The sequence below is a fragment of the Cajanus cajan genome, chromosome 5 (assembly GCF_000230855.2).
Source record: "Cajanus cajan strain Asha chromosome 5, NIPB_CcT2T_4, whole genome shotgun sequence".
Classification (NCBI taxonomy): Eukaryota; Viridiplantae; Streptophyta; class Magnoliopsida; order Fabales; family Fabaceae; genus Cajanus; species Cajanus cajan.
In genome coordinates, this window is record NC_138521.1 from 65470766 (window position 1) to 65486493 (window position 15728).

Below are 15728 nucleotides of genomic sequence, written 5' to 3' on the forward strand. Positions count from 1 at the left end.
GGGTTACATTTCCTAAACTTAGCGAAGTCCCTATACTCTCGAGACACCATCGATCTAGTTGCTTCAACTAGAGCTTGATTTTCTTCCATCTAAGCAAAGTTAATATTTTGCTAATGCATAGTCGTAGTTATCATTTTCATGGCTCTGACTATTTGACCATACTCGAGTCTAACCATCCTATACCTGAGATCAAATTATCCATTAGGTAACACTCGATAGAAACAACACACAACTTAAACAATTACATAATAGTAGCACAACAAGTCCATCTCAATAGAGTGTGTCCCTATAGAGACTCGATTGCCTTTGATACTATAACAATGTAACGACCCGATGGTTCACTACACTTAATATAACATAGTAATACACAATGAAAAATATAAGCTACACAACTACACTAAAGTTCTCATGCAATAATCACATGGATATTTATGCAATAAATACATGTATATAGGGTGCAAAATAAAACTTCAAACAATTTCTACTCACAAAACTGAAAAACATAAAGTCCCTTATTGCCAGTCATATATATAATATACATCGAATAAAGCAAAATTGTAAACAACACAATCTTATCATCGGTCAGTGTCTCTATACAACAACTACTACATTAGTGTGATATATATAAAATAGGTCATCTCCAACATGACCATACACTTATTCTTATGTCACATTTAAAAGTTCTTCCGTTAAGAAATAATATCTCAATATTAAAAGGATTGTTATGATTATTATAATCTAAAAATAGAATAATGTTTACTTTTATTTACATGGATAAAAGACAATAGAGACAATCACTATAAAATCAAAAGAAGTAAAAAAAATAAAGGAAAATGAATATGCTCTAAATGAGAATATATACATATAATATTAAATGAAATAATCAAGATATATATAGTATAATTGAATTTGACCAAATAAATGACATGAAGAGGTTGAAATCATAGTTTAATTAATCAGTTACAATTTTTCAATAAGGTAAATACCATTTATATTAATTAACCGCGTTAGTGAAAAAATATTAAATTAAATAAATTGTGGCTGTACCATATATAAAGTATTAAATTATAGAAAATATAAAAATACATAAATTAAAGATAAATAATAATTAAAAAAATAATAATCTATTAATAATATTGAAATGGAAATCTAATACAAAAATACAAAAATTTTGACCTTCCATAATATATTTACGAATATAAACCGTTTTATTGTGTATGGTCAGAATTTGATCTTCAAAAAGTCAAATTTTGACCAACATGATACTCATTCTCCCAATTTAATTTATAAGGACATGACATTTTTTCTGTCGGAATTCGATGTCCTGGAATCCAAATTCCGTGTAGGGATTTAACTTTTTTTTCTTCAATATTTCTAATATATATATATATATTAAAAATTAAAATAATTTAAAAATGTATTATAAATATAAGGTAAAATTTAAATAAATAATAATTTATAATAAGTTAGAATTTTAATAAGTTAAAAAATTAATAAGTTATTATTTGAAAAAAGAATTTAATTTTAATAAGTTAGAATGTATTATATATATGTGTGTGTGTTTATTTTAAAAATATTAATAATACTTACAATTAAAATATATTTATAATAACAAAATTAAATTAATAGTTTTTTAAGTATGATAAAAATACATGTATAATAAAAAATAGTTATGTATTTTCTTTATATTATTTATATAAGTCAAATATTAAAAGATGAAAAATAATATTTTAATAAAATAAATATAAATAAAAAATAATATTATTATATTTATGAATGGATCAGCTTCAATAATTTTATGAATGGTTTAAAAAATTATTCATGATCTCAATTTATTATGATCTTGTGAGATGAACGGGGAAATATATGTGTGAGGGTGTTTAAGGATCATAATATATTTCTCAGTATTGGTCTCCGATATATAGCCAATTCTATTCATTATCTTTATCACTGCTACTACTAAATTCAAAGAGGAGCTATCAACAGCACTATTATTGTTGAACATGTGGAATGAATAGATGACATGGTTGATTCGAAATTTGAATGCAGAATCTGAGAGAAGGGATGGTTGTGGGAGAGAAGTAGGATTGGTATTTATAGATGTTTGTAAAGTAAAGTAAAGGTTGCGGAAGCAACAGAGGAAGGTGCAATGAGGTGTTAGAGTGGAAGAAACATTATTAAAGTAAAATATTAGGAATTGGGTGTGATGTACTAAAGTAATGTGATGCTGGCATCCTTTGAGGCCTTGAGCTTTGAGATATGGGCATGTGGGGTCTCAAAATATCCACCGAGATAAGCCTGGTCAGAGGTCATGCCCAATACACCAACACCGCCTTCAACCCATTTGAAAGTAAAATCAAGTCATAATTTGCAGCTTCCTTTTCCTTTTTAAATGCACTCTGAGTTCTGCGTCTTTATTTAATTTATCTGAGAAAATACCTCTGTTTCATCACTTTTTGAGAAATATTTAAGAAACAATTAATCAAAAGAAAATGGTTTCCAAATACCCGTACGTATAATCCGTGACGGATCTAGAAATTTTAGATAATAAAAGTAATATTTATTTATATTTTATAGTATTAAAAATTTTATGTATAATTTTTATAGACATAAATATATATCATAATTATTTTTCACAAGTTTTTATATCTGGATTACAATTAAAGATGAAAATAAATTAGATCAGACTAAATTTTATTATAATTTAGTATGTTTGAATCTAACTTTCTTTAAAAAATATATATCCTAAATATGACTTATTTATCTATCAGACATTTTTTAAATGTTTAGGTACAATCCTAAAGATCTATTTTATAATAATTTAATACTATTCAAAATATAAAAATAAATATGTTAAATTTTATAAAAATCAAGTTTAATTTATTTACGATATAAACATGTTTTTAATATCTAATATATATTTTTAGATGATAATTTATTTTAAAATATTTTATAATAATAATTTTAAATAAAACATAAATCTTCTGATATTTCTTATTTTGATTTTTTTTAATCAACATATACAATTTTACTATTTTTATTTTTTTAATCAACGTATACAATAAATAGAAAACACAAAAGGTATGCATACTACAACTTTTATTTTATCAAAAATTGTTTTTTTAATATATCACATTATATATGTGAGTATTAATATATATATATATATATATATATATATATTAAACTTTTTTAAAAAAATTGATTCATTATTAAAGAATATTCTTTATCACATAAAAGAATTAATCTCCTTTAAAAGTTTGATAAACATCAAATAAATAAACATTTTCTTCGAATCTATATTTTATACATATGATAATTTAAACATATAATTTTTATTTTTTAAAATATAATTTTTTAAATAAAAAATTATGTATGTGTCAAATAGTAGTGGGAGCAAGTGCCCCCACTCTCTCACAAGTGGATCCGTCCCTGGACAATAGGAACAATTTTTTACACGATTATGTTGTTCTCTAATGTCTATCTCTGTTCTAATATTGTTGGACTTTGGCCGACCCTTGAAAGTTCTTTTGAGTTCTAGATTTGGTCACAAAGTTGGAAGAAACGCAATATCCGAGAGAAATTTGACCTGCTGGGAGATTTACAGTAACGTTAAATGAAATGTGGTATGATTGAGACAAGTTCCAGAAAGTTCATATCCCTTGCTCGCATAACCCGCTAGGAGACTTATAGTAAGGTTAACTGAAATTTGGAGAGTTCCGACATGAAGATTATTAGCCTACTTACACTGGTCCAACTTTGTGGCCAAATCTAGAACTCAAGAAAACTTTCAAGGGTCGGCCAAAGTCCAGCAGGATTAAAATAGAGATGGACATTAAAGAACAACATAATCAGTTTCTGTCACCATTGATCTTTATTGTTGTATTGAATTTTAATAAATTTATTTAGTTATATTTATAATATTAATATTTAATAAATTTAATTATTTGATGTTAATTTTTGAGTTTTGGTATTTGATAAGTGAAAATCGAAAAAAAAATATTTATAGGCCAGAACGGCCCGTTCTGATCCATTCTTCATGTGTTATTTTTTAATCTGGAACAGTCTGTTCTAAAATTAGAACGACCCTTTCTGAACGTGAACAGTAAATGATGTTAGTTAGGAAAATAAATTTACACAGTTATTATTTGGGTAAATTTTTTAAAAATAGTATTATTTGAGTAAAAAACTCACGATTTAAAGTATAATTTTAAACATTTTTTAAGTTTGAACTTATCAAATTAGTGAGATGGGATGAGTCACCAACATCAACTTTTTTTTTATATATAAGGAACATCTTACATATATACGATATACAAATTAGTGTCCACAAATTAGTAAATTATTTAAATAAATTAGTATCTTTGCACAAGTTAAATATTTATCATATATAATTAAAATTTGTAATAAATTATATAAATAGATATTATGTTTAAATACATAAATTATATTTGAAATGTGTATAGATAGATATTTGAAGTGAATAAATTATATTTTAGATTTATAATAAATAATTTATATTATACTATAATATTATTTTTATTTATTAATAATTTATTTTAAAATATTAAAATTTAATTTATAAATAATTATGATAAATAAAAATTAAATTAAATAAGAAGTTAAAAGAAATTAAAATCTCTCACATAAAAAAAATCTAAAACTATTCTTATGCAACATTCGTGTTTAATATATAAATTATTATTGACCAATTTTTTTAAAGTAGTTAAAAATAAATGAATTTAATTGTATATAATTTATCAATACATGACTAACAGTATCACGAAGTTATTAAAATATTTAACTGTCATGGTTATTAATTGTCACCGTTTATTGCATATATATATATGATTAATTTTGTTTTATAAATGTTTAAAAATAAATAAACATAATTATACTCAATTATTAATATACAATTAATAGTTTCATGTAATTAATAGTTTAATCAAATTGTTAAAATATCTAATAATTAATTATGAACATTATTACATTTAACATTTTTTTAGTAACATCTATTTACTTATATTTTTTAAAATGTCATTATAGATTAAGTTAATAGATTATTATAATTTTTTTTAGAAAATGTTATTATAGATATAATAATATTTTTTTATTCAATATTTTTTTATAATTATTTTTCAAAATTAAGTCTCATAGTGAATAAAAGAATGACACATAAAAAATATATATATAATCAAAGAATATATGAACTTTAATATGTGATTTAGATTTGATGATGATTAACTTAGAATAGTTTTTCTTGTTAATTTTTTTTAGATATATTAAATTTTAAAGGACTTGTAAACAAGTGCTATAAAATATAAATAAATAATGAAACAATCTAATTATTATTTTATAAAATTTATAAAAATTTAACAATATTATTAAAAAAATTACAAAATATCACTTAAATTTTTTTAAAATATTGTCATTAATATATAAAAGGTTATTAAAAGTCTTTAATAAAATAGATTTTATCTTATATTTGATAAAGTATCACAAAAATACATTAATAATATTTATTTATATTTTAGTAATTTTTAATATTGTTAAAAATATATTTTGTTGTAGGGATATAAAATCAATGATATTTATATGTATAATTAACAGTGTACTGTTTAATATGTAAGATGTGGCATGTAGGAAAATGAGTGTGTTTTTTATTTTAGGATGTGAAAGTTGATTGATTTCTAAGCAACGATATCAGGCCTAAGTACTAACAGCCAAATAGCTTGCCACATGTAGTGGTTATCAATTTAGAAATGGCTATTATAAATTGTAAAAAATGGTGATACGTGTGATTGAGGAAAGATAAAGATATGCCACGATACGAAAGCGAAAGTAATCCAGCCAAATGCCTCCATCAAGTTGAGCATCTATAATGGAAGTCGGTTATAAGTAATGGATCTTATTATACTACGTTATTCATAAGCAATTCATATTATATTTTTTATAATTTTTGTTTTAATGAAAATTGTTTATAAGCACCCCTACTTTTTTACGACTCATACTACACTTTTTGACATCTCACACTACATTTTATGATATTTTTATAAAATTAATTATTATAAATAATATATAAATATAAATAATTAACAAAACAAATTACATAATTATAAAATTACAATAATAAAAAAATACCAAAAATTACAATAATAAAAATTACAATTAAAAAATTACAATAATAAAATAATATTAAAAATTACAATAATAAAATTACAATAATAAAAATTACAATAAAAAATTACAATAATCAAAAAATTGCAACCGGCTCTTTCTCATTTTCTTTTGACGTACATTTCTCACATGTCTCATTCTTTTTCTCCTCGGTCTCTCTTTCTCTCAAACTCTCAAAGGAACGTCTCTCTTTCTCTCTATTTGTTGAGCCACGCACGCGGGGAGGGGGTTCCGGTCAGCAGCCGCGCGCAGGGGGAGGGGGTTCCGGTCGGCAGCCGCGCGCAGGGGGAGGGGGTCTGGTGGGAGCTGCGCGCACGGGGAAGGAGGTCCAGTCGGGAGCTGTGGACAGGGTGGGGTCCGCTCGGATGCCGCACGCAAGGGAAGGAGGTCCGGTCGAGAGCTGCGCACGGGGAAGGTGGTCCGTCGTGCGGAGAGTGTGGAGGAGACGAAGATGATGTGAACACGTTTTTTTCAATTTTTTTTATTTTCTTAAATCTGATTCACATAGATGCATTTTAACCAATCGGATTTCTCTCCTCAATGCTAAACAACGTTCCTTGTACAAGCAACACAGAAAATTTTTTAAACAACTCAAATACCATGTAAAATCACTCCAATAGAAGTTTTTAATAAGCTCCATTGCTTATTTTTAAGACACAGCACAAGCACCCTCCGCACCCTCCGTTGGAGGTGCTCTAATAGAATATTCCGGTGAATCCAATTAGAGAATCCAATTAGGCACACATGCTCAGATGCTAAAAACGTTGACATGTAGTTGGATGCCAATATTAATCACCTAAATCTTCTACTTTCATACGGAATATGTCATTGTCCTTCAATAGGACAGTTGGAGATACATGATGCACTATTATAAATTTTTTTATCATAATTATTATGGGCTTCACTAACTGGAATTTGTTATTGTGCTAAAATTCTTTTAAAAAAATACAAAAATAAACCCCATAATATATTTATGAATATAAACTGTTTCAATCAGAATTCATTTTAAAAATGAAAACAATAAATTTTAAATATATTATAATTATTATAATATGTAATATTATGTTTAGATATTTATTTAAATATGTGGCAATATTATTTTTAGATATTTATTTAATTAAGTCTAAGTTGATGTTTTAGTGAACTACACTAAAGTATATATAAACTTGTTCCAAAAATGAACGTTTTTAATGAGGTGAATACTTGTTATTTGAAAATTTTGAATTGAATAAATTATAACTTGTAAAGAAGTTTCACAATGTTTTATATATAATTATTAACTATCTCCGTAATGGTGGCTAATTCCACAACAAGAATGATGTCTGTTATGTGGTAGATTTTTTCGTTGTGGTTCTTGCTCTTGAAATCTAGGATCAAGTTGTGGAGAATTTTTAATGGGAGAATGGGTATTATGCTGGTCAAAATTTGACTTTTTGAAGATCAAATTCTGACCATACACAATAAAACGGTTTATATTCGTAAATATATTATGGAAGGTCAAAATTTTTGTATTTTTGTATTAGATTTCCATTTCAATATTATTAATAGATTATTATTTTTTTAATTATTATTTATCTTTAATTTATGTATTTTTATATTTTCTATAATTTAATACTTTATATATGGTACAGCCACAATTTATTTAATTTAATATTTTTTCATTAACGCGGTTAATTAATATAAATGGTATTTACCTTATTGAAAAATTGTAACTGATTAATTAAACTATGATTTCAACCTCTTCATGTCATTTATTTGGTCAAATTCAATTATACTATATATATCTTGATTATTTCATTTAATATTATATGTATATATTCTCATTTAGAGCATATTCATTTTCCTTTATTTTTTTTACTTCTTTTGATTTTATAGTGATTGTCTCTATTGTCTTTTATCCATGTAAATAAAAGTAAACATTATTCTATTTTTAGATTATAATAATCATAACAATCCTTTTAATATTGAGATATTATTTCTTAACGGAAGAACTTTTAAATGTGACATAAGAATAAGTGTATGGTCATGTTGGAGATGACCTATTTTATATATATCACACTAATGTAGTAGTTGTTGTATAGAGACACTGACCGATGATAAGATTGTGTTGTTTACAATTTTGCTTTATTCGATGTATATTATATATATGACTGGCAATAAGGGACTTTATGTTTTTCAGTTTTGTGAGTAGAAATTGTTTTAAGTTTTTTTTTGCACCCTATATACATGTATTTATTGCATGAATATCCATGTGATTATTGCATGAGAACTTTAGTGTAGTTGTGTAGCTTATATTTTTCATTGTGTATTACTATGTTATATTAAGTGTAGTGACCCATCGGGTCGTTACATTGTTATAGTATCAAAGGCAATCGAGTCTCTATAGGGACACACTCTATTGAGATGGACTTGTTGTGCTACTATTATGTAATTGTTTAAGTTGTGTGTTGTTTCTATCGAGTGTTACCTAATAGATAAATTGATCTCAGGTATAGGATGGTTAGACTCGAGTATGGTCAAATAGTCAGAGCCATGAAAATGATAACTACGACTATGCATTAGCAAAATATTAACTTTGCTTAGATGGAAGAAAATCAAGCTCTAGTTGAAGCAACTAGATCGATGGTGTCTTGAGAGTATAGGGACTTCGCTAAGTTTAGGAAATGTAACCCTCATGAATTTATAGGCGGGATGGGTCTAGCAGTGGCTAACGAATAAATTTGTGAGATGAATAAGATCTTTAGAATGATAGGATGTTCAGAAGGGAGAATGCTAACCTATATTGTCTATATGTTGAATGGAGAAGCTATGTATTGATGGAAGGGTACACAACAGATATCAAGGGCTAGGATGAAGTGGTGGATTGAGGATGTTTCGAAAGAGTATTCCTTGATAAGCATTTTTAAGATAGCTTGAAGTATGCCAAGGAGGCAAAATTCCTAAGACTACACATGGATAGCATATTCGTTCACGATTATGTTTTCAAGTTTGAATATCTAACTTACTTGTATTCCCAAGCGATTTTAAATTAGTATAGATTTTTTTGTCTTCTAAAATGAAAAGATTTTTTTATACTAATTTATGATTATAAGTAACTTGATTTTATATAATTTTAAAATAATATATATTGAGTTATAGCCAAGTGTTTAAAAAGAAAATCCGAAAGGAAGATGAAAGCATTTAAATCGAATATTTTATAACAAGATTTATAAAACGAATGAAAGAATTTAACGTGGTTAAAATTACAATAGAGAAGAATAGGGCAATCGAAAAGACAAGGAAAAAGTGGACCCTGGATGGATGATAGGGAAATTGAAAATTTTTAGGGTGTGTTGCATTCTGGAGGAAGGCCCTGCGGAAATCTTTTAGTGTCAGTGCAGTAATTGTAGATCATGTAATTCTTCTGCACCCAGTTGAGCCTCTGGTGACTAGTGGAATCCAACTCTTCTGAGAGCCAAGCATTGTTATTAGTATTAGAAGAGGCACAAGATGATGTTCCAGAGGACACAGTGCATGCATTGGCATTGAAGTTTCTGTATGAAGCAGTGAAAGGAGCTTGGGCCCAATCTGTCTTAACAAGCCCTCCCCTTGTGGCCCAATCATCTGCATTCCACAGGCTTGAGTATATTCTCATTGCTTGGTTTTTGGGGAATGGAACACCCTTTGACTCCATGTTCTTAAACTCCCTAATTGGAGTTCCATCCACTGAGAAACTGAAACAAAAGAAACACACACTCGTTTAATTAATTGCTATAGGAAACAAAATGAATGATATCTTCTTGAGGTAGAAATTAACTTACACAATGCGTTGGGGGTTCCAGAGGATGGAATAGGTGTGAAAGTCTGCGGTTGGGTCAAACCAGAGGTAGAATTGTTGCTCCCTATTACCCTTGCCTTGGCTAAACACGTTGGTGTGAAGGATGTATGGATCACCACTCAAATTGCCCAAGAATTCAAAGTCAATCTCATCCCATGTTGCTCCTTTTGAAGATAGCTGCACAACACAAGAGACATATACATATTCATATTCCCATTAAATTAGTATTTTTAACCAAAACTTTATTATAAACTATGCAGACTTGGATGCAAAATATATAGAGTAAGGTAAAATATGATTATATTCTTACATAGTAGGCTGTAACAGTGCCAGCAGAGTTGCCAGGGACTAGTTTGAGTTGCATATCAATTTTGCCAAAAAGGTATTCGTTTTTGGACTGAAAGCCCGAGCCAGAGGCTTTGTCAAGAGAGAGAGTAAGAAGGTCAGCATTGTTGAGTATCTTAGCGCGGCCATCTCCCCACGTTATTTCAAAATCTTGGTAGAAATTGCCAGCCGAGGCAATCACAAAACAGCTAATCGCACCTATTACTAACGATGCAAATATTGAAAAGGCCATATATAATAGAAAACTGATTAATGTAATGGTATTTGGTTATGACTTATGACTTATGAGAAGGGTGGGTGATATTGATGCAAAGAATGAATGGTATTGCTATTTATAGGTGAAAGTGAAATAGAAGGTAGTAGCTGAGAAAAGAGGAAAGTTAGAAGGTGTTTAGTTGTTCACAGCTGGTGAGTAAAAGAGATGGACGCCCACACGAATGAATCATTGCACGCGTTTCTGCATGAGATTATATGAACCACCGCCATACACACTAAGTTGTCCTTGTTACTTGTTGCAAAAATCTCCACTCGTCAACTTATCTTCTGTAAATTCATTCTATTATTTAATTGTTTAATATTAGAGCTGTGACGTGCGTAAACAAATATTTAATATTTCATTACCACACTCTTTTGTTTTTTGGTACAAATATTTAATTGTTTTTATAAACAGTCACGCGCTGTTTCCTTACTATTTTTAAAAGGTCAAGGGTCATTACTTTTTCAATCTTCACATATAAATTTTTATTTTGACAGCAACTTCACTTATAAATATATATTTTAATATAATGTTTTATTTTCTACCGTAAGTCCTTCATTTAAAAGAGGTTCAATTGAAATGTTAATCACGTAATATGAGACGGAATTTTCTTTTTATAAGGATATAATATGGGTCTTATCTTATTGATAAGGAAAAAGATGGATTTGTCACACTTTTTTTAAGAAACATATGTGCAGCTGCATCAATCAATTTGGACAACCTCATAATTAATTTTAAGAAAAGACATTTTAGTTGAGATTAAACGATATTTATTCACCTCAATTTATAATTATATTCGTTTTGTTACAATATTTACGATTTTTCAAAAATAAAATTTGTTAAGATCAAGGCAAACTATCAGAAAGAAATTTGGGATCTGGTTTTTCATTGTCAAAACAAAGCCTCTGAAAAAAGAATCATCACCACTTGATTTTAGTCTAACCCCATTGGCGGTGTAGGTATATTGGTATATTGCCTCCATGCTAATCTCCAAATATTTTTGAAACCCCACATGCCCATTCCAGACCCACTTCTCAGTTTCTTATGTATGAAAAAAACCAAAAGCGCGTCCTACCTAAGATGCAACCAAACCACTCCTCAAAGGAAATGAACATAACATGAGTACATGACAGCCAATTGCTAATATTTTATTTTGATGTTTTTTCCAACTCCAACAATGGTACAACGCAACGCGGAGCTGATTGCACCTTCCTCTGTTGCTTCCACAACCTTTAGTTTTTACTTTACAAACATCTATAAATACCAATCCTACTTCTCTGCCACAACAATCCAGTCTCTCAGATTACATTAATTACTCATATACCTTTCTCTGCCTGCATTGAAATTTCAAATCAACCATGTCTTCTATTCATTCCACATGTTCAACAATAACTATGCTTTATGCATTGCTATTGGCCTCTTCCATGGCAGCTTCTGCCGGCAACTTCTACCAAGATTTTGACATAACTTGGGGAGATGGTCGTGCCAAGATACTCAACAACGGCGAGCTTCTCACTCTCTCCCTTGACAAAGCCTCTGGCTCCGGATTCCAGTCCAAGAACGAATATCTCTTTGGCAAGATTGATATGCAACTCAAGCTTGTACCCGGAAACTCTGCAGGCACCGTCACTGCCTATTATGTAAGTATATACTATACATCTCAGTACTAAAGATTAAAATGCATTATGCCTCAATGAATTAAACTTTGAAACTCTTTATTTATATTTGAATTTGGGTTTATGTACTATTGCAGTTGTCATCAAAAGGGTCAAACTGGGATGAGATTGACTTTGAATTTTTGGGGAATGTGAGTGGTGAGCCATACATCCTTCACACCAATGTGTTCAGCCAAGGCAAAGGCAACAGAGAGCAACAGTTCTATCTGTGGTTCGACCCAACTGCAGATTTCCATACCTATTCCATTCTTTGGAATCCTCAGCGCATAATGTAAGCACCCATGTTATATATATTTCACAATTCAAAGTAATAATCAATCCAATCCATGTTGACTCATTCATAATTTCATGTGTTTCAGCTTCTCTGTGGATGGGACCCCCATAAGAGAATTCAAGAACATGGAATCAAAGGGAGTTGCATTCCCAAAGGAACAACCAATGAGGATATACTCTAGCCTATGGAACGCTGATGATTGGGCAACAAGAGGTGGTCTTGTGAAGACTGATTGGACACAAGCTCCTTTCACGGCATCATACAGAAATTTCAATGCCAATGCATGTGTCCGTTCATCATCTTGCCCTTCCTCCAATGCATGGTTCTCCCAAGAGTTGGATTCCACTAGCCAAGAGAGACTGAGTTGGGTGCAGAAGAATTACATGATTTACAACTATTGCACTGACACCAACAGATTCCCTCAAGGCCTTCCTCCAGAGTGCCAACCATCATGAATTCCTACCACCACTCACAACATAATCATATAGCTTCCAGATCACTTTCTTCCTAGGCCCATTCAATTGCTTTTCACTTGTATCTTATTCTTTTATTCTTTCATGCTTTCTCGATTCTATTACAACAAACACATACAAGCATTAATAATACTCTCTTCAATCCTTTACAAAATACTAATTCTGCTTAAATTATGCTTTTTTTTTTCTTTCTAGCTTTTTAAATATAAATGTCATGATTTGTAGAACCATTTAAGAATAATGTCATCTACAAATTTGGAAGAAAAAATTAAGGGATTTTGATTCCAAACATAGACTTAATATATAATAGGAGACTAAATGTTGTATTTTATGGATCTATTTAAGAATGATAAGGTATAATATATGACACCTACAAATTTAAAGGCAAAAGATAAAAATTTTGTTCCCAAACATGGACTTTATATATAACATGAGACCCCAAGCTTGAGGGAGAGGTGAGGGTATAATGTCATTTATAAATTTGAAGAAAAAATAAGGGATTTTGATCCCAAAATTCAATTCTTAATATTGTAATTGTAATCTTTATTATTGGTAAAAAAAACAATTGAATTGAAAAGTACGTAAGAGAAATATTATAGGCAACAAAAATTAATGTTCATAATATATTAAAAATTAAAATTAAATTATAGAAGTAAATTATATGTAATTATTTTATTTATATAAAGTAATAAATGAATCACTTAATTGAACATACATCTAAAAATAATCTAACTATTTAATTTTAAATATTTTTTATTTTAATTATATTAATTATTTCTTTTGTTAATCTTGTTATTACTAAACTAACTAGAGGTAATAAAGCATTTGGTAAAGAAAATTACTTAATAAGAATTTAAAGTTGAAAAAGTTAATTTTTCTTGTTAGTTTATAAATTAAAATATTAATATTTGAAAAATATTGATTCATGAGAATGTCTTTTTACATATGTTTTCTACGAAATTGTTTTTATGGAGATAGATAAGAATCTAACCTTTCCTTAATCAATGGCTTAAGTTTATTGATTTAGTTTTAATTATATATGTATATATATATATATATATTTATGATACAAGACGAGATTAAAGTAAAAAAAAAGTTATATAAGTATAAGGTTTATGTGATATAGTAAATTTTAAATAGAATTATAATTAATAAGTAACTTATTCTTCCTATTTGAAAAATATATTATTAATACACATATTAATAAGTTATTTCCTTAAATAAAAATGTTTACTTTTAGAATATGTTAATAAAATAAATCACTAAAGAAAATAATTGAGACATGATCTTATGTTTAGATTCAGTTATCGTCATTGTAATTCTTCCGGATAAAAATATATTACTTTAATATGGATAAACTAAATTAGATTCTCAGCTAATAAAGAAATTCTTAAAGATAACTTTTTAAATAATTATTATAAAAGTTTTTTAGTGAAATTATTTTTATATAATTTATTAAAGTTAATTTATGTAACAAATTATAATTATAATTAAATAACAATGTAAACAACAGTTACAAGTCTAGTTAAAATTTCTTAAAATGATATTTTAGAACCATTTTATTTTACTTGGATCCAATTCCAAATCTGGTCCCTGGTCTTCTGAGCCCAAGTCCGACCGACAAAGAAGACATGGCAGACGCGCGAAAATATCGACCATAACGGTCTCATACTCCGCATTCCGCAAACATACATCTGCTGATTCAGCATTGCTTACAAGTTACAAGTTACCAACTCATTTGTACAAAACAAAGAAAATCAAATGTGGCTCTGATTAATAGTTACTTCAAAATTGAAAATTAAGTTCAATATTTGACGGAAATCACGTTGAATCGTTGCTATAAGATTTCGTAGAATTTTGTTTAGTTCTATTTACAAATTTTCCTGTTTGTGGCCTTGCAGCGCTATACAATTAAAGACTAGACAACGTGTTTTACTTGAACAACGTTGCGTAGCACGACCCAACTGAGCAACTCGGATATCTCTCCTATCAACACACCTCTTACGACAACATGTTCGTGCTTGAATTATTGCATGTTTTTATCTCTCTGCCTCTGGGTTTGCAAATGAATCTTGAACTTTCAATTACGTTGTCAGAGGTGCAAGTTTAGTATGATGTAATTCGTGAAGATGTATCTGTGTGCGTCTTGGTGACTCATTTTGATTATCACCTCATGAATTGTCCGATGAGAAATGCTAAATGAAAGGATGTTTCTCCCGGTTGAAATTAATTAGATCCTAGTCCTTTTTTAGGTTTCTTTTCCCCCTCCTCCCCAACCCCTTACCACATTTGAATTGATCTATTCAATTATCCTAGTAGATGACTAAAATTAGTGGTCATGCGTGGAAAAGTTATAAGAGGAATGTTATTATAAAAACATTTTTTTTTTCTTTATTTTTGAATTATTATAAATTAGAAATATGAATTTGATTAGAATATATTTACAACTTTAATTTGATTATTATTATTTAATTATCAAATATAATGTAAATCAAGAATGTATAAAAATTAAACTGCTCTGTAACGTCTAGAATCTTTTCAGACTTCAGAGTTATCCAGTCCGTACTAATAGTACAATGGGTGAAAATTTGAGTAAAGTTCATAGCTTTAAATTGTAATCATGTTTCTCAATATATAATTCTGTGTTACTTGTATCTACACAGGCACAGAAATTTCTAGATAGAGAGAAACCGGATGGTACAACTTTCTA

General features: G+C 28.4%; 2 protein-coding genes across 2 annotated transcripts; one reads left to right on the plus strand and one right to left on the minus strand.

Moving 5' to 3' along the window:
• Nucleotides 1-9348: 9348 nt before the first annotated feature.
• LOC109794628 (putative xyloglucan endotransglucosylase/hydrolase protein 23) lies at nucleotides 9349-10654 on the minus strand. Its single transcript, XM_083075689.1, has 3 exons — nucleotides 10305-10654; nucleotides 9978-10171; nucleotides 9349-9890 (listed from the first exon to the last, which is right to left on the minus strand). The coding sequence occupies exons 1-3, from the start codon at nucleotides 10569-10571 to the stop codon at nucleotides 9500-9502; spliced, it is 852 nt and encodes a 283-aa protein (XP_082931815.1). The 5' UTR covers nucleotides 10572-10654; the 3' UTR covers nucleotides 9349-9499.
• Nucleotides 10655-11869: 1215 nt separating this feature from the next.
• Nucleotides 11870-13172, plus strand: LOC145958428 (putative xyloglucan endotransglucosylase/hydrolase protein 23). The gene is made up of 3 exons (XM_083075690.1): nucleotides 11870-12235; nucleotides 12349-12542; nucleotides 12631-13172. Exons 1-3 carry the CDS (start codon nucleotides 11954-11956, stop codon nucleotides 12998-13000), a joined length of 846 nt encoding a protein of 281 aa, XP_082931816.1. The 5' UTR covers nucleotides 11870-11953; the 3' UTR covers nucleotides 13001-13172.
• The last annotated feature ends 2556 nt before the right edge of the window (nucleotides 13173-15728 follow it).

What these genes read in the sequence shown, in the direction of transcription:
- LOC145958428 (XM_083075690.1), top strand. Translation starts at nt 11,954, where the DNA reads ATGTCTTCTATTCATTCCACATGTTCAACAATAACTATGCTTTATGCA. An exon ending in GCACCGTCACTGCCTATTAT is followed by an intron (nt 12,236 to 12,348) that starts GTAAGTATATAC and finishes GTACTATTGCAG; the next exon opens with TTGTCATCAAAAGGGTCAAA. An exon ending in TGGAATCCTCAGCGCATAAT is followed by an intron (nt 12,543 to 12,630) that starts GTAAGCACCCAT and finishes CATGTGTTTCAG; the next exon opens with CTTCTCTGTGGATGGGACCC.
- LOC109794628 (XM_083075689.1), bottom strand. Translation starts at nt 10,571, where the DNA reads ATGGCCTTTTCAATATTTGCATCGTTAGTAATAGGTGCGATTAGCTGT. An exon ending in GCACTGTTACAGCCTACTAT is followed by an intron (nt 10,172 to 10,304) that starts GTAAGAATATAA and finishes TGTGTTGTGCAG; the next exon opens with CTATCTTCAAAAGGAGCAAC. An exon ending in TGGAACCCCCAACGCATTGT is followed by an intron (nt 9,891 to 9,977) that starts GTAAGTTAATTT and finishes CTTTTGTTTCAG; the next exon opens with TTTCTCAGTGGATGGAACTC.